Source organism: Lycium ferocissimum, chromosome 7 (assembly GCF_029784015.1).
Source record: "Lycium ferocissimum isolate CSIRO_LF1 chromosome 7, AGI_CSIRO_Lferr_CH_V1, whole genome shotgun sequence".
Classification (NCBI taxonomy): domain Eukaryota; kingdom Viridiplantae; phylum Streptophyta; class Magnoliopsida; order Solanales; family Solanaceae; genus Lycium; species Lycium ferocissimum.
Genome location: NC_081348.1, coordinates 59,319,540 through 59,343,675, shown reverse-complemented (window position 1 = coordinate 59,343,675; position 24,136 = coordinate 59,319,540). Strand labels below are relative to the sequence as shown.

At 33.9% G+C, this 24,136-nt stretch overlaps 1 protein-coding gene across 2 annotated transcripts; it reads left to right on the top strand.

Annotated features, from left to right (window-relative positions):
- Nucleotides 1–354: 354 nt before the first annotated feature.
- On the top strand, nt 355–4,150 carry LOC132063027 (uncharacterized). Of its 2 annotated transcripts, XM_059455474.1 has the most exons (5): nt 355–512; nt 1,457–1,530; nt 1,625–2,354; nt 2,553–3,095; nt 4,016–4,150. In XM_059455474.1, the coding sequence occupies exons 2-5, from the start codon at nt 1,514–1,516 to the stop codon at nt 4,112–4,114; spliced, it is 1,389 nt and encodes a 462-aa protein (XP_059311457.1). In that variant the 5' UTR covers nt 355–512; nt 1,457–1,513; the 3' UTR covers nt 4,115–4,150. The 2 variants fall into 2 exon arrangements, with proteins under 2 accessions (XP_059311457.1, XP_059311456.1); XM_059455473.1 differs by lacking the exon at nt 1,457–1,530 and having other exon boundaries at nt 355–507.
- The last annotated feature ends 19,986 nt before the right edge of the window (nt 4,151–24,136 follow it).

Below are 24,136 nucleotides of genomic sequence, written 5' to 3'. Positions count from 1 at the left end.
TCTTCAATTCTCAGTAGAAACAAAAACACTAAGTGGTTTATTCCAATCTGTTCTAGCCTTGGTGAACATACTTAGTTGGTACCTCCAGCACCACAGTTATAAGAAGAAAAAAAAAATATTTACATGCTATAATGAGACTAAAATTATACTTTTTAATTAATTAAATATTAAGTGCATTTAGCCATATATCACGAGAACTAAAATTAGAAATAACCAATTTTGAGACCAAAAGTTATATTATCCCTTTTAGCATATTAGATCCGCCTCTAGTGCTAACCACACGATTACTACGGTGCATCCATAACAAACTCTTGACTGAGCTAATGATTTTGTATACTTTTGTATCTCAAAATCTGCAAAATTGAACTTTTTTTGCTTCTTCTTGATTTAAAGTTCAAAAGCTCCTTGTTATAGATTGCATGAAGATGTGTGACAAAGAGATGGAATGATGATGGCTTCGAACAATGGAATGAAATTATTTGCCTCCACTGTATCACTTCTTCCCCTGTCTGGTTACACCCTCTCTTTCTATCACTATGTTTTTAAAGTTTTATTATTTTCTTTTATTTACTTAATTCTAATAAAGACTACAATTGGAAATTAGCCATAACTTTAGGATTGGATATGCATGCAATTTTTTATTTTTATTTTTGGAATATGCATGCAACTTACCCAAAAGCTTGAGAGTTTAAAGTTTTATGCATTGACGTTATAAAAAATATTTGCATAATCAGGTCACTTATGAGGCCAGTAATTATAAGCAAAGTTGTAGGATAAGTATTGACTAGTAGTGATAAAAGTAGTGACTAAATTGCTACATGTTAAAATATAATGAGAATATAAAAATCTTTATATTGTTAGTGTATATTTAAATGTAAGTGTTTCAATATCTCCTAACATTCAAACACACAACATATAATACTTGAAAAGAATTTCTCTTGATGGATTTAATTTGTATATACTGACAAGTAAAGATTGTTTGCACTATTAATGTAATTGTGTTGTATTTATTTCGAGAGTAGTAAATCACGGGGAGTTTAGAAGTCACCAATAATAAAACAGCTTAATTAATTGAGTTTAAAATCTATGTAACTATAGTTAAATAGTGTATCTTTTAATACTAGCTATTAAGTCAACTAAAAGACAAATACAAGTAATTGATCACAATAAGTGGGATTACTAACTTGGAAAATAAGGCAGGTAATATGATGGAACAGGTTAAAGTACACCAACGGTGTAATTCTTTTATTTTCTTGTTTTTATGTACATTTTCAGCATATATAAGTTATATAAATCAATTATTAACTTTAGAATAATTACATGATCAGTCAATAAAATACTACCAACTCTGAAAAGAAATTGTTTGATTCACTGCAACATGACAAAATTACATGATCAGTCAATAATAAAATACTTTGAAGACAGAAAATTAACAAGTAGTACTACTATTTTGTAGCATGCTCTTTGGACTAAGCTACAGACATAAAAGTTTCCTTTTGCTTGTGCTCCAATTATGGCTCAAAAAATCAAGTAATTCTATCTGATTTGCTTACAATCACTTAAATACAATCAAAGAAAAGCTTAGAGTTTCATTTGACAAGTTGTTTGTTACTGGTCTTTGCAGAGTCGTGCTGGTTTCAGGGATTGTTCTTTACTTTGCTTCAATTTTCCTATTCAATGATCCCAATTGTTCTTTACATTCCTCAAGATTTACAAGTACCCCACAATTTGGTCATGATTCTATTCCTACAAATCTTAGCCATCTTCTTTTTGGACTTCTTGGCTCTCAAGAAGCATGGCACTATAGGAAAGAATACATTGAATCATGGTGGAGGCCAAATAAAACGCGCGGTTATCTCTTTCTTGATGTGGCTCCAAAGGGCGACGATCTTTTGCCATGGTCCTCGTTTTCCCCTCCTTATAGAGTATCCGATAACATCACTCAATTACTTGAAGAAACTAAACATGTCGCGCCAACTATGGCTCGAATGGTGCATGGGATAATGGAGGTCTTTAGGGAGGAACACGAAGGCGTGAGATGGGTAGTTATGGGAGATGATGATTCGGTATTTTTTGTGGATAATATTGTTGATGTTCTTGTGCAATATGATCACACGAAATATTACTATTTAGGGGGTCAATCAGAGTATTTATTGTCGAATTATTGGTACTCATTTAATCAAGCTTTTGGTGGAGCTGGATTTATTTTGAGTTACCCTTTGGCAAAAGCAATGTCTAAGTATGTAGAAAGTTGCTTGAGGAGATATCCTTTCTTGAGATCTGCTGATCAAATAACTATGGTTTGCATATCTGATGTTGGAGTCACTCTTACTCCTCTTAAAGGTAGTCACCAGGTATGTTTTCATTTCTTTCTAACTCTCAAGTTTGTATCGCAAATAGTGATGGCCAAATGAGTAACTGCAAACACTGAACTTCAATATTTACAGATATCGAAATATTATTTATGGCCAGATAGCCGGTTTAACTGCACATAAACTACACTCGTTTTGAATTTACTGACTCTAAATTTTTGCATCTGCCTCTACTTGTAGATAGATTTGCGCGGTGATATATCTGGTTTATTATCATCCCATCCAAAAGCTCCTTTGATGTCTCTTCACCATCTAGATGCCGCAGACCCTATTTTCCCTTCAATGGACAGACTTCAATCAGTAAGCCACCTTATGAAGGCGGCCAAGTTAGATCAATCTCGCCTGTTACAACAAGTTATCTGCTACAACAGGCCTAGCAATTGGTCATTTTCTATTTCATGGGGTTACTCGGTACACATTTATGAGAACATTTTGCCTAGGAGCCATTTACAATTACCTATTGAAACATTTCAACCTTGGGGAGTTACTCCTAAAGACCCTCCATATTACTTGTTAAATACAAGGTTCCCTACAAATGACTCTTGTGAAGCTCCTCATGTTTTCTTCATGGAAAATGTAGAGAAAACGAAGAAAAATGAAATCCTTACTACGTATTCGCGGTCATCGCCTCGAGGATTGTTGGCTTGTTCATACAGTGGTAACCATTCTGCAGAATATATCTCCAAGATTGAAGTCTACTCTCCAAGAAGGAAACGAATAGAGGTAAGGTCTTAATTTCCTATTTTATTTTGGGCCGAATATATCGAGAACCCTTAGACTTACTAGTAAATTTTATTTAGACACTCAGATTATGAATGTTCCGATTGAACACTTGATAAAGTGGTCCAATTAGACACTTCCGACTAAAATTGGAAAACTTTATGCCCGTCTTCAAACGCCCATTACGTTGATAAATAAATTATTTAAAATATGTTACCTCCTTTTATTATACGCATCAACCTCAATAGGCCGTAAAATCGCATGTCTGTTTTAATTGATGTTGATGTGTATAATCAAAGGAAATGACATAATGAGACTACGTAATGGACACTTCAGAACATGCGTAAATATTTTTTCAAAATTTAGGTGCAAGTGTCTAATAGGAACATTTTATCATACTTTAGGTGCTCAACTGGAAGATGTCATAAGTTGAATGTTTAAATGACAGTTACTGACAACTTTAAGGGGCTGTTCGATGTGTCCAACTTTTATTTTATTTGTAATATCTCTAAGTTGCTCGGACTCTCCAGAAAAGTTGTCATATCCGTGTCGTATCCTCCAAATATACACTACTTTTGGAGGATCCGACACGCACCTGTTGATATTTTTTAAAAGTCCGAGTAACATAGATCTCTAGACCATGAAAGATGCTTTTATGATCTGGTAAGAGATACGTACAGTGTTTGTATTTACTTTTTAAGATTTATAGGCCTCATTTTGTCAACAATGTAATTACAAAATATAACCAACGATGTCCTCTTCTTATATACATTGATTGGATAAAATAGTACAGGGTCACCAGTTTGAAATATTGATTTTCATATGTTTTGCTTAATGTAATTAGAAAAAAAAAAGGTTTTCTATTAAATTTGCTTTGTTGAATTTTGTCACGATTGTTTATTCTTCCTCCTTTTTACTTTCAGATGGACAGATGCGAGTGTTGTGACGTGATGCACAAAAGAGGCACCAACAAGGCAAAGGTTAAACTCAGGGAATGTCATATGGATGAGATAATTGCTTAGTGAAATATTTTGAACTTTTTCTTTTCTCTCTTTTTTTTTTTTTTTTTTGGGTGGGGGGCGGGGGTGCGTGGTTGGGGGTTAGATAGTTATTACTATTTCCTTGGGTCCATCAACTTTAACCATTGCTGTATTTACGTTGATTACATTAATTCCACTATCTTCAAATTAAATATTTTAATTTGAATTTTCGGAGTTATTAAAAGATAAACTGAGTGATAATAATGTTTAGCAGTAATCATTGAAAAGAAAAGATATACTCCTTCCGTCCCAATTTATGTGACATAGTTCCGATTGCGAGAGACAAACTTCTTTATTTCGATCGTGAATTTGAACATACAATCTTGGAAAATTACAGCTACATACCATTCCGTCATCTAGTTTAAAAAATGTACACAATGTACAGTCAAACCTCTCTATAACATCATTGGGTCCGAAATTTTTTAGCTGTTATACACCTATAACAACATTTACCATTTAAATAATAGTTGGCTGTTGTAGGCAAAAAAGATACATAAAATCTATTTTTTTGTTTTTAATGTTTTAAAAAAATAACATATTGTTTAAATTTTAAATCTCAAAAATATAAATGTTTCACTAACTAAACATTAAAGAAAGTTAATACAATTTCAATAAATTCATAACTGAATATATATAGTTTTAAGCTCCAAGGCACACATTTTAAATCTACAATACTTGAAAATTAAATTCTTTCGAGATTGATGGGAGAAATTTTATTGTAGCTTGTTTCGTAGAATCTAATCTCTAGTGGTGATATAATGCTTGAATTTACGAAGATTTGTATCTAAACTTTCAACAAACGGGTATCCAACTGCTTTCCCTTGAAGGAAATCTAAGAGTTGAAGCTTTGAATCTTCTAACACAGTCAAGTAACAATAGGTTGAGGTTCTTCGTCAAAGACTTTCATTGTCGACTTCGGCTTCCAGATTCTTCAACTTGTTCTTTCACTTTAATGACATGGGCAATAATCTCTTCATCAGTGAAATCTTCAATGATAGGAAATGTTGCATCAAACTCCACATATGTATTCATATGTAATATTCGGTCATAAATATAGTATATTAAGATATCAAATTAAATATTTGGTCAAAATCTATGCTACTTATTATTAGTAATCATAGATATTTTATTTTTATAAAGATCGTTGATAATTATATTACCCAAAAAAGCAGATAGTTGTTATATGGAGGTGATTTTACAAAAAGCGTACTTTTATAAAGTTGGTTGTTGCTGTTATAGGTAAAATGTTGTTATAGAGAAGTAAAATATAACATAAAAAATCTGTTTTGAAAAATCTTAAAGTATAGAGAGGTGTTGCTATACGCGGATACTGTTATAGAGAGGGCTGACTGTATATGTATTGTATAAAGTATACTACTATACATCCAAAGTGTATAGCCAGTGTATACTTCGGTCATGTTTGGTAAATTAGATGGCCGAAGGGTACATTTAGGTAAGTTTCCCTTATAATCTTTAAGTTTTAAAAAAAATTAATATACATATTTAGATGTTATATAAAAGTACTATAAGTCACAATATTAACCAATTTAAAATATTTAAAATTGTGTATGATAATTGCGGTCAACTTTTTTATTTTTTTGACTTTCAAAAAACGAAAATTGTCACATAAATTGAAAAGAAAAAAAAAGGAAAAAGCAAAATATGAAAATTGTGATGAGACTTTTTCAGCTACGCAGCAAACAGCTAGTGGCGTGGACCCAAGCACATCAACAAGCATAAAAGGGGAATTTGTGTTGAAGACTTAATTTCCAAGTTTAAATACGACAACAACAACCTTTCCACATGTGAAAATGGCCCAAAAATACAAAATATCCATACACCGCCATCACTATTATTCCCTCTGTCCCAAAAAGATTATTCTCCTTTCTTTTTAATCTGTCCTAAAAAAATTATTTCTTTTCTATATTTAAAAATAATTTAATTTTATGAGATGATTTACAGCCATACAAATATCTAAGGCTTGTTTTGGACTACACATTTCAAAAGTCTTCCTTTATTTCTTAAATTTTGTGTCAAGTCAAAAGAGGATAATTTTTTTAAGACGGAGGGAGTACAAATTAAAAACCCAAAAAAAAACTCATTTTGCCACGTATCCTACTCAAGGGCTTCACGCCACATCTCCATTAAGACAACCCGAGACAAGTCCCATCCAGTAGTACGCTGTAGGATCCATTAAAACTTGAAAAATTTACAGCTCATAATTATCTCTAAGACTTATTTATTAGTAATAGTTACCTTTTTTTAAAAATTATTTTTGATAGCTTAATTATTTATCAAATTACCATCTATAACTTGTTTTTGTAACTGCAGTGTATTTCCCTAAAAATAAGGTACCTCTCTCCCACTTACCCACAATCTCTTTTTTTTTTAAATATTTTTCTCTCACATCTTCAATTCACAACCGTATTTTACTCCCATTATTCTTCACCATAATTAGCACGATTTCTTCTTCTTCCTTATTGGCTACCCAATCTCTACAGGTAACTAATTTTCGTTATGTTATTTGTTGTATTTCTCTTCAATTATTCATAAATTTCATCGTCTTTACCTTCTTTTCATTCATTTTTTTTTATATTTTCAGCCATTGTTAGAGTATCTTCAACAAGCTCTAATTCTCCATTTTAATGGCGGATATTGATACTCCAAGCAAAAATACACTAGTGGCAAGAAAAAAAGCAGTGGAGGATCTCCAGCCGATGGCCGAAGCTTAGCCATAACAATTCGTTTGCTAAATCTCAATGGATAGGCCGAAATAAGAGGAAAATCCTTCTTATGTTTGCTAATCATGTGGTGTTGTTTATCTTATGATTGATGAAGAATAGTATTGATTATAGCAATATGATATTGTAGCATCATCTAGGAGCAAGAGATTAGGTTGTTGTTGTAGAAACACCATGTCACGCCCCAAAACCCACCCTAGACGTGACCGGCATCCGACGTCATGAACAACATTGGAAGAACCTAAAAGAAGCAATAACAACACTTGAACCCGCCAGGTTCAATATTCACCTCCAACAGTTTATAAAAATAAATACAATCAAATCATGATATATGAATTAAATCAACGGAAGTCTTTAATATTATAAAACTTAATCAAAACGTGACGAATGCCCAAGAGTTAAACAAAACTCAACAACTACCCATAAGAATGTGTACTATGGAGCTTCTAAAATAAAAGAGTAATTTGTCTGACATATCGGGACGCAACCCGAAAAACTAGAATAGTAAATAAATATGATAAGGGGTGTCCCACGAATGAACATGTGGGCTCACCAAGTCAGCAGCAACAACAAGTCCTTTTTAAGCGTTTTGAGTATCAAGAACCTGCTCTTCTCCGTTACCTAACATACCATAAAAAAAATAATGGTATGCCTGAGTACTTCATACTTAGTGAGTGTCTAAGGGGCAATAGTTAACAAAACAAGATATAATGAATAAAATCAATAAAATGATATCAATGAAAGTAACAGTCCAAACCCAGGAATAAAGTAAGTCAGATACATTGAAGAGTCATCACAGAATCTAACAACGAAAGACACATTAACTTAACTCCTTACCATTTACCAGTCCAAGTATTTCACTCATGAATTCACTATCACTGCAAGCCACTCACAGGAAACAAAATACGACACAAGCCACTCACAGGCTAATCAAAGTACGAAACAAGCCACTCACAGGCTGGTCAATCAATCGATACTCCGGGTTAGGAAACCACGGAGGCTAATCGTCCTCTAGACTAGTACAGCAATAGATACTCCGGGCTAGAAAGTGACGGAGGCTAATCGTCCTCTGGACTAGCACAATCATAGATACTCTGGTTTAGGAAGATACAGAGGCTAATCGTCCTTTGGACTAGCATAGCAATATATATTCCGGTCTAGGAAGATACGGAGGCTAATCGTCCTCTGGACTAGCACAAAGAATAGACACCCGGCCAGAAGCAACGGAGGTCAATCGTCCTCTGGACTGACACAGCAATACTCTTATCGATACGTTAGGATCCATAAAGGCTAGTCATCCTCTGGACTAGCACAGTTTGCCCATACAGGCCCAAACACAAACAAAATACAAATCATGGCATATTACCGAATCATCAATCATGGCTTAGAGCTGAATCTCACTTCTCAAGTCATCATCTCAAAATAGAGGCATTTCAAGTCATAACTGATTTAGAATCTTATTCAAATCTCCTATTTAACTTTAAGTTCAAGAAACCCATTCAACAACAAAACAAGTTTAAGGTCCAACCTTTAGAAAAATAAGTTCAATCATCCAATAATGGGAAAAGCGAGTTTCACAAAGTAGTATAGTTCGTATAAGGTTCGATGCGGGCTTGACCCTACACACGCATGACCTTGTCTAAAAGAAATCATCTTTAATTCCAAAAGAACTTCCACCAAACAAGAGTTATGACTTACGCAAACAATCAAGGAAGGATTCTCAAATACAAATCATGCTTTCACAATATAAGCGTACTTCAAAAGTAGACATACTTGAAAAGATGATTTTTGAAATATAGACATACTTCAAGAAAGATTTTTGGAAATCTAGACATACTTGAAAAGAAGATTTTTAAAATATAGACATACATCAAAGAAGGTTTTCAAAAGAGACATACCTTAATTCCCGCTCAAGCGTACTTCCCACAATCCAAGAATTATTCTACAATATTTCTACAATGTTTTGGCTTGTTTGGTACTAATAGAGTTAGTCTCTTGCATGTGAAATTGAAATGTGAATACCTCTCCAAATTGTTGTGAAAGTTAAAAAGCAAGGTGCATAGGAAAGAATGATCTTTGTGACAACTTTTTGGCTCAAATGTTTGGTGACTCTTTACCTACTAGTTGTGTTGACTTTGGATTATGAGATATTGCACTAGTTGTTCTTGCTTGGGAAGTGAAATTGATCCATCTTGACTAGTTCATATGCCATGTGTGTGTGAGTGTTTGTTGAATAAATCTTGTGTTTACTTTTATCATCTAGAACTTGCCGGTTAGTCTTTCAATGTTAATTTTGATCATATTGGTTGGAGAGATGACCTTGGGCTATCTTTGTGATGTTTGAAAAAGCCTCTTTAGCCTTTCTAGCCTACCATTGCATAAATAATATCACTAGTAACCCCATTTGAGCTTATAACCTTTTCTTTGATTGCCACATTACAAGCCTTTACCCTTTTTGATGAAAAGTCCTCTTTTGAACCTTTCCTCCTTGAACATGAAATTGTAAATTTAACATGGCCAAAAGCCTAAGTTGGGGGTGTTAGTGTTGCTTGAGAGTGGTGAAAGTTGGTGTTGTGGAAAAGTCAAAAGAAAGGAAGAAAATTTGAAAATACAAAAAGGTTGCAAACTTTTTGTGCAAAAAAAAATGTATCTTTGTAAAAAAAAAAAAAAAAAAAAACTTTATTTTTTTTTTTTTTTATGTTTTGTTTTGATTATGTGCAGCGAGACACTTTGCAACATTTATAGTTAGTGGAATGTGCTAGCACATTATATTTTGGAACTTTATAAAGGAAGTTGGAATAATTGGGGAAACTAGTATGCAAAGGAAGGAGTGTTGTTTTGAAATGAAGAGGAAAGCGGACGAAAGGTTTTGTGTAGTGTTCAAGGAGGGTCGTAGTCACTTGTATCCCAAATACTTATCCTACCCTTCCCTAAGCCTCGCATTACAAGCTTGAAAAGTCCCTACCATGTGATCTCCAACCATGAATGTTCTTGAGTTAGTGATGATTGAAAATAAGGGCAAGCTTATGGTGTGATATTTGTTAGCACTAGAATTTCTTTGTTGAGTGTGAGTGACTTTGCGTATTTGTCCCTTGTGTCGTTGTTGTGAATATAGTGATTTTGGGACTTTCTTTCTTGTGAGGGCATATGAATTACGATAGATTGGTAATGTTGAAAAATTTTCAAGTTGAGTCAATCGAGGTCAAATCTAGTGAGCTAGTGGTTTCTTACTAACTCGAGTCACTCATTCTTTCTTGAGGCTTCGAGTGTTGTTGCTTGATGGTTTTAAATAGCTATTGCATTCTTGAAATTGTATTTTAAAATGAGAGAGGTATTTGGTTGAAATTTCACATGCTTGTAGCCTAATTGTTGGTAACCAAAGTCATGTTTTTTTCGTGCTTAAAATGGATCCTCATTGAGATTTTTGTTTTAGTTTTCGCTTCGAGGACAAGCAAAGACTTTAAGTTAGGGGTGTTGATGAGTCGTGAAATTACGCGATATTCGACGCTAATTCCTTAAGCTTTTGTGACTCCTTAAGCACTTTTGTTGTTACTTTTTGTGTGTTTTATGTTGTTTTGTAGGAAAAGATGCTCCTGAGAGCATAAAAGAGCAAAATGGATCAAAATGGACCAAAATGGAACAAAATAGAGCAAAACAAGCCAAGATACCCGAAATGAACGAGAGCACCACTGCGAATCGCAGGTACTGCATGCGAGTCGCGGTGGTGCAAACGATTCGTTGACAGGATGGCCAAATAGAATAAGACAATGATGCAACACATGCGACACCACATGCGACTCGCATGGGGAACTGCGCAGTCGCATCCTTTGTCGCGAATCTTTAGCATCTTTCTACAGGTCATAAATAATATTTCAAATCTAACAGAATCTTCAAATCGATTTATGAGATATTGGTGCTCTATTCAGCTTCATGTGATATAGAAGTGATCGGAAGAAACCAAGTGAAAGGAAAGTCAAAAAGAGGCCAAACTGGACATTTTTGCAAAACTGTCAAAAGTGGACAGTTTTGCAAAAACGGGACAGAACTGCAAAAAACGGGCAGAACTGCAAAAACTGAAAGTTGGGGCATATTTTGTCATTCTTTGGGACTTGGAAAAATGGGGGGAAGCTACAAAAGGGAGGCTAGGGCAAAACATTATCATCTTTGGTCATTTTGCAAGTTTTGGAGGCTAGGTTTCTCTACACTTTGGAGGAGAAGATTGGAAGAACTTCAATGAGATATTTCTTAATCCTTTCTTCAATTCCTTGTTTTGTGTTGTATATCTAAGTGTGTAGTATTTACTTTCTTCACTTGAATCTTGTTTATGGAAATATTCTATGATTAAAGTGTTGGATTGAAACTCTTGTTTTGCTTATGTATTGAATGATTTTTATTGCTATTGAAGTGGGTCTTTGTTGATTTAATTAATCTCGTTCTTGAATGTTTCCAAAGGGATTAGCTAACCCTAGGACTCACCCATTTACTTAGATTGAGCTTGGAAGAGGAAATCTAGGTTGGGAAAGATTGATTAACAAGAATTTGGGTCATTAAATCCATCTAATAACTTGAGCTCGGAAGAGGATAGTTACTTGAGGTTAAATTGATTGTGCCTAATATCACACTCTAAGGCTTGGAAAAGCTTAGAGTGAAATTCATTGATTTGGTTGGAAGACTTTCAATGAGATTTTAGAAATCATTATCTATTAACATAAACCCGCTCTTAGTTGTGATATCGTGAAATACATTGGATCGTTACTTGAGTGTAATTTCCTTGTATTCGAACTTGTGGCCATTGATCATTTTATCGCTTTCTAGGTTAGTTTATATTTTTGCATTAGTCATAATCTTTCTCAAAAACCCAAAATATTATCCATCGTTTGGCTTTAGCTTAGTTAGTGAAAATTTCATACTTTTCTTAAATCGCCTATATATTGTTCTCTGTGGGATTCGACCCCGACTCATAGTTGGGTAAATATATTGCATACGACCGTGTACACTTTCTCTTTGAGGAGTGTATTTGGACGTTATCACCTATTTCCACCCATAAACCCTTCTTACCAACGAAAGCTAGGGTTTTCATCACTAAAACGTGTTCTTGGACACTTCATGAATCAATCATGGATTCTAATCTCATAGGACAACCTACACTAGTCTAAACCCTTTCAATAATATCACAAAATTCAAGGATCATACCTTATTGATAATATTCTCCCAAACGTCCCTTTCTTCTTCTCTTTCTTGGGTTTCAAGAATCTAGGGTTTGTGGAAGATGAACTAGTGTTAATTTGATGTTAGATTGACGAAGTAATGATGGGAATTGATCAAGAACTTACCTTATATGTTTTGGGGAAACCCTAGGGTTATTTCCTCTCAAAAGGTCGGCCAAAACAAAGTGGGAATGAATATAACGAAGTAAGGCTTTTATAAAATTCGGGAAAAATCGCTTCAGGCATAAAATGGCCTGGTGCGTCGCCCACGGTGGCGCACATAGTGTATCCATTTTGACAGCGTCAAAATTTTGAGTTTCTTGAAAATTTGGCCTGGGGCGCCGCCTAGGGCGCCGCGCACGCCTAATTTTCGCACTGCACAGATGATGCTCAGTAAAATGGGCATAACTCCTAACACAGAGCCCTGTTGGAGCTAGGCAACCTACTGTTGGAAAGGTATTTAAAAGACCTACAACTTTTATGTTTTGAGTCTTCTCAAATTCCTAACGAAAATGTCCTAAAACTGGCCATAAGTGCAGACTATCTCAGACTTAGACGAATTTAGAAGACCTTAAGAACTTCACTTTTTGGTTTGACTTCAAAACGACTGTTTAAAACTCGAATTCATCCCAAATGGATTCATATGGCTAAAATATCAACTTAATACTGGTTTTCATACATTCACACCTAACTCGAATTTACGGGATGTTACACACCATTGATGAGAGTTGTGGAGTTTCATGCCCACCAAGTGCTTGATAAAATGTTTCAGTATATTTCAGTGTATTTCTGTGTATCAACAAACATAATATCTAATTTATCAGTATATTTCACTGTATTATTTTCATTGTATTTAAATGTATTTATCTTTTTTATGGTGTAGAGCCTATTTTTACTCCATTTTGTTTTCACGATTTTTGTATTTCGCTGTATTTTAATGTATTTCTGCATTTTGTATTTCTAATTTATGAAATAGTTTCTGATATATTTAATTGTATTCCATTGTATATACGCATACTACAACTTTACATTTCTTAAACAATCAACCATATTTCATTGTATTCCAGCGTATATTTTTCTATATTTGGAAGTTTTCAAATCTTTAGTGGTTTTTGAATTCAAAAGGCTTTGATTGTGATAAAAGTTGAGAGAGATTCATGATCTGTTATGGAATGCGTGAAATATGGTTGATTTAATTTAACTTACCATTTAAAAAGAAAAAGAAGAGTTTGTTCCAAAAATGTAGCCTATTTTTACTCAACCCGATTTTGTATTTTCATGTATTTCACTGTATTTCAAAAAAACCTGTTCCATAAATAGCTCCTGATTTCACTGGAGCGTGTTTACTGTTCACTGTATTTCTCTATATTTTAAAAAACATAAATATACGTGTTTTCAAAGAAAAGTAGCTACACTTGGTAATTTTGCATTTTATAGTTATATCTGGTTAAAAGCCAATAAAAGGTAGCTATTTATGTAAGTTTCACTTAAAAAATTTCAGTTCTCCACACACCAGGATCCTCTAAGGGCCTGTTTGGAAAGCCACCTGGTAATTGAAATTAGTCATTAGTGTAATTACTAGGGTAGTAATTATACGTACCTAGTAATTACACAGTAGTGTAATTACAACGACATGTTTGTTTGTCATAACGTAATTACAGTGTAATTACAAGCCTGCTGTTTGGTTGTACAAGTGTAATTACACAGTTAGTTTAATCTAAAAATAAAATTTAATTACAAAAATTTAAAATTAATATTTAAAAAATATTTGCCTTTATAAATGATATTAAATTAGTTTTTTAACTACACATTGTTTCTTGAAAATATATTAATTAATAATCTTATATTTGTAACTAATATTATAAAAAATAATTGATATATATTTTTCAAATTAATAATATTTCATTTTAATTAATTAAGAAACTTAAAAGAAGACTTTTTTTTTTGTGAGAATGTCATGGATTGGATGTTTGACAAAAAAATAATATTTATAAATATAATGCCATAACATTATTCAAATGTTTGACACAAAAAAATCCATCAAATGTAAGTGAAAAATAAACAACGTGCGATGTAAAAGTAAATAACTTAAAATTGAAAATATAACCTAACTTCAAAATCCAAAAGAAAAAGTTTAACATAATAATCTTATGTCAAATTCCAACATTACACAAGTAAGTTCCAACGTAATATAAGTAAATAATTCAAAAGAAAGGAAAAATATAAGTTTATAACCTCATTCACAATGAAATTCTACTTTAATAACGTCACTCGTTATATGTCAAGTTTGTTAATGACTTATTTTTTCCAATATTAAGAGGTGTAGTTTCAAAAATTAGAATAATATATGCTAAATGAATAAAATAAAAAAATACGAATAATTACATGGAACCACAAGAAGTAAAGGTTGGGAATGAGAAGAAAGGAAATGAAAAATAACTAATATAAAAAGAAAAATACATTTTAAAAAATAAAAATAATTAAAAAGAAAAAATAATTAAAAAGTAAAAATAAAAAAGAAATTAAATAATAGAAATAAAAAATAAATTAAAAATAAAAAGAAATTAAAATAAATAAAAAAGAAACAAACTAAAAAGTAACAATGTAATTACAGGGTGTAATTACACCCAATTCTCAACCCCCCTTGAAAATTGGAAAGTATAACTACATCCTCTCAATTACACCCAATTCCCAACCTAACTGTGTAATTACTTGATCAAACAAATAGGCCAAACTGTGTAATTACACTCAATTACACCCAATTCCAATTACCTGGGTGGCTTTCCAAACAGGCCCTAAACTTTCCATTTAGGTAAGTTTTCATTGAAAGTGGGAATTCAATATTACAATAGGATTAAATAGAGCAAGTTCTTAATTATGGGCATCGGGATAGGCACTCGCAATTAGAACAGACATATACTACCTAATTTGCCTTGTTAGATTTATTTATAGGATTTATATATGTGTTCTTGTTAAGGTTCACACCATAGGCATATACAGAGGCGTATTCAGGATTTGAAGGTTGCGGGTGCAACTATTTTATATAGGCAATAGCTATCACTAACTCCAAAGACCACATAGGAAGGATAGGCCGGTTAAGTTAATTTTGGGTTAATTCAATTAGGTCTATTATCTCTTTTATTAGTAAATAAATAAATAAATTCGGTTTGGTTAAGCTTATTTCACACTTGATATAAAAATTTAAATTCTAGTATAGAAGAATATGACAAAAATAAATAACTCTTGAACGAGCGCATCCAATTAGTATTTGCTAATATGTAGCTTAATTATTACATATTCTTTATTTGACTACATTAATTTACATTCAATATTTTGAGTTAGTCTTTTCCGTCTCAATTATCAAGCTTTATGGCAATTGTTTGCCAAAAAAAAAAAAAAAAGATTCAAATTTTCAAAATATAAGAATCAACCCAAAATATCTAGCAAAACAAACCCTTTTGGTCTTTTAAAAGTTAATAAAATAGTGCTCAAATTATCCTTCAATATAGATGAATATCAAATCATCAGAAAGAGAAACATTATATGTTAATTAAATAAAATCAATTCAAAAGAAATTTCTATGAAGTAAATTTTAATTAAAGAAACAAAATAATGGTTGTTGTAAGTAAATTGAAAAAGAAAAAGATGATGATGAGAGAGATTTTTTTTTTTTTTAAGCAACAATGAAGAAAAAAAGAAGAAAACAGAGGAACAGAAAAGGAAGGAGGAAAGAGAGGTGATGGTGTAGGGAAAAAAACAGATGTGTAAATGCCTGTTGTATGAATCGAACTCGGGCATGAAAAACAAAGATCTTAAGTGGCCCGTTCAAACCACTGGCACTAGAGCAGGTTTATTTACTCAGAGTGCCATTTAACATATAAATAGGTTTCTCCACAGATATTTGCATACATACACGGAATTTTTGCAGAAGCGTGCGGGTGGCGTGGCATCCCTACCTCATAAGATAGATCCACCCCCGGGCATATAGACGTGAAGTGACTTGATAGACTAGTAAGAACTCGAAAGATTCTTACAAGCAACATTAACCCTGTTAATCAATAAACTAGATAAGTCAGTTTGTTAATTTAGTTGAAGAATACAACGTGATATTGTTAGGTAGCTCATAGCCGGAGATCGATTTCATCTCATTGATAACTTAAAAATCTGCTCTTTCTTAGTTAGAGTTGAATATTTGTTTTCTTTTTATTTTTAGTTAGATTATAATTAAAACTTTGAATTTATTTTTTTGTTTAGATAACTAGCATTAGTTTAATTTAGTTGATGGTTAATCACAAATTTGTGGAGATAATACTCAAAATACCCCCCAACGTTTGACCAAAATCCCAACTACACACCTAACATTTGCGGGGGTCCTATTACCCCCCTGAACAAATTTTTTCAGTATCAAAATGCCCCTTTTTTGCTGATGTGGCAGTCCAATCTGCCAACCCCCAAATATTAAATTGCGGTTGTCCACACGCGCCGGCCCACGTGCCACGTGTTTAATTTTGCCCCATTTTTTATTAATTTCCCCCTTCCTCCATCCATCTACTCTTCTTCAAAAAAAAAAAAAAATCTCTCAATTTTCCATACTCCATTTTTATTAAGGATCTGAAAACCCATACCCAATTCTCCTTCATCTTCATCAACATTATCATCATCATCTTCATTAGGAGTTGAAAAAAAAATCACACCAACTTGCTCAAATCTAATCCAAACAAACCCAAATGTGAAAGGAAGCTTCCTAACACCAAATAGAACAAAGTTCATCCATTAATTTGATTAAACAATCAAGAATTTAGAGAAACCCATTTGGTGTTCTTCATAGCTTTCTCCAAATTCTTAGCAATGGAGTTTAATTTTCTCCCAAATCAACTCAAAGAATTAGTGCTTAAACAACTCCAACCAAGCAACAAGTAGCAACTCCAAACAAGCAACTTCCAATCGATTTTCTTTAACAAGATTAGATTTTTCATCCTTATTTTTTTTCCGTTTTTTCCTTTTTCTTTCTTGATTTTCATTTTTTTTTCTTCGCATTTTCGTTTATGGTGGAAAGTTGTTCTTTAACAAGTTGTTCGGAATCATATGTGGATTTTCTTCAATTGAGATTTTCGTTTATAATGGATATTATTTTGACAACAAAAAATGGAGATGAATATTAAATAGGGTGAAGATGAAGATGAAGTAGCCTAAAAATGGAGGGAGTTCAAATTTTATCTACTTGGCATCATATGTGGCGCTTAGTTGGCGTCCAAAACAGGTCGATGCAGATTTTTAAAGGCCGTCACGCGCCACCGGGCGGTGTATTCACGCTCTACTCCACATCAGCAAAAAGGGCCATTTTGCTCGAAAAAATTTGTCCAGGGGGGTAATAGGACCCCCGCAAAGGTTAGGTGTGTAGTTGGGATTTTGGTCAAACGTTGGGGGGTATTTTGAGTATTATCCCCAAATTTGTGCGTATACTTGCGTGTCGTTTGAGAGCAACTATGACGATGTCTTTAATATAAGAGATCTTAACTCCTTAAAGATATAAAAGTTTTAGCAAAGAAGGCCTGAGGTCGGCCAGCCGCAGCTAATTCATCAAAGATAAGTTTTCCCTTATGTAAGTATTAAGTGATAGGATCTCCTTGCTTCAAGTTTTGAATATGAAGGTTGATAATCCTTGTGTTGGACGGGGAATACAAAGCAATTTCAAGAGCATGCCAGACGTATTTCTACGTGTTCAAACCAATGGCTATGGGCAATATATCTTCTAAGAGGGACAAGATGAGAAGGCTCAAGTTCATTTGATCTTGTTATGTCAATTGAGCATAGGTTAGGCTTGGTTGGATACATTAGTACCTTCGCTAGAGATATGAGAGGGTGGACATAGGTTGCCTCCACCGACATAACCATGGGAATTTTGGCCACGAAGAAAGGGCAACAGTTGTGTATGCCAGAACAAATATTTGATACCCGTTAGTTTGATCGAGATAAAGTAATGAGTATAATTGAGGGTTTCAGGGTGATGAAGAAGAAAGGGAATGATCGAGGATGGAGCAGAGGAAGAAGAAGTCGGACTGACGTCTGATACCATATTAAACAACACAAAGCGACACAACTCGAAGTAGGTAAACAACTTAACATTCCATAAATCCGGATGAGGTGTGAATGGGTATAATGAGTGTTGATATGAAATTTAAGCTATATGAATCCTTTCAGGATGGATTTGGGTGAAAGATAGTCATTTTGAATTCAAACCAAATAGTGAAGTCCGTAAGAATTCTTAAATTCGTTTAAGTTTGCTATAGTCCTGACTTATTCCCAGTTTTTGGGTAGTTACACTAAAAATCGGAGAAAAACTCAAAACATGAAAGTTGTAGACCTTTGAAATACCTTTCCATCGATATATGGACCAGCTCAATCGGAGCTCTGTGCTAGGAGTCATGTCCATTTTATTGGACACTACACATTTGCACGGCCGGCGAGCGGCCAAGCTTTAGGTGCGCGACCGCGCACCTGAGGCAATGTTGCTGCCTTTGCTATGCGATCAGCTGCACCGTTGGGTCTTCCAGCTGCGCGGCCACGCACCGGGAATGACTCTTTAAAAGCCTAACTTCGTTATAACTTTTCCTGACTTTGTTTTGGCCGACTTTTTGGAGGAAAAGAACCCTAAGGACCTCTCTCAAACTCTAAGGTAAGTTCTTGCTTAAACCCCATTGATTATTACATCAATCTAACATCAATTAACACTAGTTCATCCTTCAAGCCCTTAGATTCTTGAAATTAAATCAAAGAAAGCGAAATTATAGGAGACTTTGGAATCTCTTAAAGGTATGATCTTTGATTGTTACTGATGTTATTGAAGGGACTTAGACTATTCTAGGGTATTAGAAGCGATGAGAATCCATGGGTGATTCTTCAGAGTTTCAAGAACAAGTTTATTTTGGCTTTAAAACCCTAGTTTAGTGAAAAGGGTAGAAATTCAAGAGAAATTTGTAAAGTTCTAACCTTACCATCTAAATACTCCGTAGAGTGATTGTTGAACCTCAAAAATTTCATTTGGTAGCGTTTTAGCGGGAATTGAGGTATCTCTTCTAAAAATCCTTTTTGACTATAAAGGTGATTTATATGTCTACTTTTGAAGACCTTCTTTTGAAGTATGTCTCTTTTTGAACATACTTTTCAACCTCTAAAAATGGTTTGTTTGGCATGGTTTATGTGCGTGAGGACAAGCCCGCATTAAATCTTATGTGTATTATACTATATCTATGTATACGTGATTTCCCCTATCAAATGATGATTTAATTGAATTATAAAGCTTTGAACTTTGAAAATGATTTACCCCTATAAGGGATGCTTTAAACTTGTTTTCGAAGGTTTGGATTTTTGAAGTGTTTTGTCCTACGAAGGGGTCTCATTGAATTGAAATTTGATTAATGATTTGAATATGATTTCTAAATTGATTAATGGCTTGATATACCCCTACTAATGGGATGATGAACATAATCCATAATGAACAATTCAGCTATCATGATATGATTTGACATTCGGCTTCCATGCCATGATTTGTGATTTGGCTAATACGTCATGATTTCTATTGTTTGTGTTTGGACTAACTACTCGGGAGGAAGGGTACGTAGTCACTATGGATCCTAGTGGGGTTTGCCTAGCCATTCTGGAGGAAAAGTGGCCATCGAGGGTCGATAACCCCGGTGTGGTTCACGCTTAGCCATTGCGGAAGAAGAGTGGTCATCCAGGTTGATAGCCCCGGTGTGGTCTTTGCCTAGTTATTCGGGAGAAAGGATAGTCGTCGTAGGTTGATAACTCCGAAGTGGTGCTTCTATGCAGTTTAGAGAACCTTATATGGTCATCCCTTCGTTACATTGATTTCGGCACGTATTGGCATGTGTTATACTTTGGTTGCCTATGAGTGGCTTGTTGATGATCTTGAGTTCATGAGTGAGAAGACTTAACGCGATAAATAGTACAATAAGTTGAAATCGATATATTCATGTGTTATTGGCTCTTACTGGTGATTTTACTAAGGTTACTGGCTTACTCTATCTTTGGATATCAAATGGTTTTTGAAAGAACTTAAGGTAACAAGAACGACTTAAGGACTCAAAGTGATTATTTCTTCATCATTGACTTATACTAGATATTCATGAGATGTTATCATTTGTTTTGAACTGCTTCTCAATATTGTTTTCAAGTATACTTATTACTTATATATTTTTGCTATTAACCATTGTCCTGGAGACACTCACTGAGTACCTAGTACTCAGACATACCATTGTTGTTTTTGATGGTATGTTAGGCAACGAAAAAGAGCAGCTTCGTGATATGCGTACGTAGTAGGAGAACTTGCTGCTTTCCAGACTTGTTGGTGAGCCCACACCCTTGTTCGTGGGACACCCCATCTATTTAGTTTTATTGTTTAAGTTTTCGAGTTGTGTTCCGATGTACGAGACTTTGTTTATGTTCTTAGAAGCTTCATAGTTAGACGTTGTGCTATGGATATATTGTTGAAGTCTCGTATGACTTGTTGGTGTGTTTGCCATGGTTTAAGACATTTTATTTCTATTATACTTTCGCTGATTTTTTTAAAGTATGAGTATGCTTTCAGTTAGCCATAAATGACTGTTTTAACTAAATATTAAAAGACTATTAAGAGAGAATATATAGATGTTTATTTATTTTATAAGTTGCTTCCGGTGTTGTTCGTAGCATCGAATGTCTATTGCGTCCAGGGTGGATTTTGGGGCGTGACAACAACACACTAATAATTATGATTTAATTTGTAATTGAGTTTGTATCTTTATTCTTTATTCAATATCTACTATATGTGCACGTGCATCGTGTATCTCATATCAATTTTACATAACTGTATATCTAAAAATAATTGTGAGCATTTATGTATACATATTGCAAAACATTTGATTGAAATATAAATGAGAAAAGAAAATATATAAAAAGTTATCATTGTTGCATATCCTTAATAACTCATATGAATGAAGTTATAGGTTATACAATCTGACCAACTCTATCTCCGTTACAATTTCCAACCATGATATTGTCAACTAATATTTTAATTAAAACTTCACATTGCTAGACACCTAATTTTTAACCTCCCGTAATTTACTTTACTTACTCAGGGTCCTTGGATAATGAATAAGATAATTTTGCACACTCGCAAAGATTTCTGAATAATTTGAAACAATTATTCAGGTTAACATTTTTACTTCCATAAATTAATAGGGGCACCTTCGAAGCTTTATTAATTATTCAGAAATTTATCAGCATTTTACAGTATTTTCTATAATTCCCCAGCAACTGAGCAATTTCAAATAATTGCTCATTTAATTCAGCAAAAATCAAGAAAGTTAGATAAAAGATATTTTATTTATTTTTATCCAAGGAATTTGAGTAATTAAAATAATTCACTACTTTTACCCCTCGAGCTTTGAATTATTACTATATTGGCATGTTTACGCCACTTATGGCAAAATTATTTTAAATTATGATTTTTAGCCTAATTATTGTTAAATTGCATTAATGACCACCTCATGATTAACCAACTCATGGTTCAATACAGATGGGGTCAATTTTGCAAATTTCGGAATTCCGGACGGCCTTAATTGAAATGTCCAAGCCATGGACAGATTAACTGAGGACGGTGATGCAAATTAGTCTTAATTGGTTGAATTGAATACCAAAACAAGGCTACGCTTGCAAATAAGTAATTGCGAGGATACTTATGCAATTAATTACAAAGGTTGGCCGTAATTGTAATCTTTATTTATTAAAGGGTCAATTTGAGGTTTTTTTGCAAAGTAGGTTTTAAAAATCTTTTTAATTTTTGTTATATCTTCAATCGCCCTCGTTTTAATTATTTCTTTTTATGATTACGTACTTTAAATAGCAAACTATTTTATTGAATTATTTATTTTTCCCTTATGAGTACATATACACTCGATATATGCGCATATACATGCGTGATATACAAAAAAGGGTTTAGAACTTTTTAAAAAATAGGGCCAGTTCCAGCCCACAAAGGGGCTGACCCAGCCCATAAGATGATATAATACTCCCTCGGTATAACGACCAATACATAAGGGGCTATTGTGTTATTTTCAAAGGGGCGCTAGGGTGAAACCCTAGCCGCCTCCCTACTCCCTCACCCCTCTACGCCCCTTCCCCCCTTTCGTCCGGTCAAATCGCCGACTATTGTGTGCCACCAGTGCAATGACGTCGTCGGGTGGTTGAAAAGAGGACGAAGCATTAAAAGCTTCGTCCTTTTTTCTCTTATTTTGTTCGATTTTCATCCAAACAACCTCTATAAGGTACAATTCGCGATTTAGGTTTGTTTTTTACTTCATTTACAGTTGTGAGGAACGATTATGACCGTTGATTGGCATGAATCTTGAATCTGAGCCCTTCCTCTGTGATCTGGGCTTGAAGTTGTGAAGTCCCACATCGTTGTTTGTAACGTTGAGAACATTTTCAGGAGGAAGAGAGGTCGAATTTTGATGAATTAAGGATTTTGAGATACAAAAATCCTCAATAATTAGTATATTTTTTACTTCTAAGGTTATTTCGATTTGCTCGAAAACCTAGTCTCTAAAATATTGGTTTTTTGTTATTTTGGTCGCTGGGCTTGTGTTTGGAGAGGGGAGTTTTTTCAAATCCACTTTGGTCTCTGTTATGCCCAAAAAGGTAATATTCATTTTGTTTATTGCCTTCCTTTAAATTTCTGCCAATTTTGCTTTCGTTTGTTGTTTTGAATGGTTTGTTGTTGGTAATAGATAGTTGTTTCTAGTTTAATTGTTAAGGTAATTTCGCTTAGTTTAACTAAAGTTTGGTGTTGATAGGAGGCAGCAAGTTAGTACTGTTGGTTTGATTAAACCATGTTATGGCATTTGTTTTGCTTTGATGGAGTTTAATTATGTTAGTAAAGGGAGTCTAGTTCTATATCTTAAGGGGGATGTGAGGGGGGGGGGGTGGCGGGGGTCGTTGTCTGTTTTTTTTTTTCCTGAATCTAGGATCCAAAAATGAATCTTGGTTGGTTGAGATGTTGGCTGATGTTTGCTTGATAATGGTAGGGGATGAGTAGTATAATAGGTTAAATGGGAAAGGAAATGGCTAATTACTCTGGTTGAATAAGAAAAATGTGAAGCAAGTTTTTAGTTGATAATTATGTGGGAAGATAGTCCCAACCTGATCCTTGGTAGTTCATAGCATCCTACTGGTGGTACCATGTGTTATGCAGTCTTATGTTGCCTATTTCCTAATCTTGTTATGCTGGATTAAAATGGTCAAAAGGGGTAAATGATTTGGTCCTGTGTTTGCCTTTGTCTATAGTATGAGTCCTGCTTGTTGTTGGTGGGGAAAGAGGTCATTTGAATGAGAGTGATTCTAAAAAGTGAGGTGTGGCATATCTTATCTGGCTTCTTTGTCCTTTTTTGTGAATTATGTGAGTCCTTTCACTTGAAACTTGATCATTGCATCTAATGCTAGCCTCCTATATGAAAATTCCTATTTGTTTGTTTAAGTTGTCTTCATCATGTATGTTATATCCCGTATTTTGTACATTGGGACGATCCGAGTTAACTACGATAAGTTAGGGACAAGACTATTCCGGGATACGAAGTCGAGACTTTTAACCACGATTTTGTATTAAGACATAAGTTGCTTATGATTTTATTGGCATGGAATATTAAGGGAAATTTGGGGTTAAAAGTGAATATTTGGAAGTTGATAATTCATGAATTTAAGGGGCCAAGTGGCCGGCCAAGGTGGGGTGTGGGCCAAGGTCCACATGGAAGCATATTATATGTAATAAAAGATGACTAAGTAGATCATTTTCATCATCTTCAACACTTAAGAAAATTGTAGAACCTTGGAGAGAAAAAAAGACCATATTCAGCCATAGCTTGCAAATTGGAGCTCCAAAAATCTTGAGCAAAAAAAATAATTTCTTCTAGCAATCCCAACCATTGAAGGGTCCTTGTTAACGTGGAGTTGTTGTTGGAATCAACAAACCTCTTGTTTTCATCATTTACAACCCTAGCTAA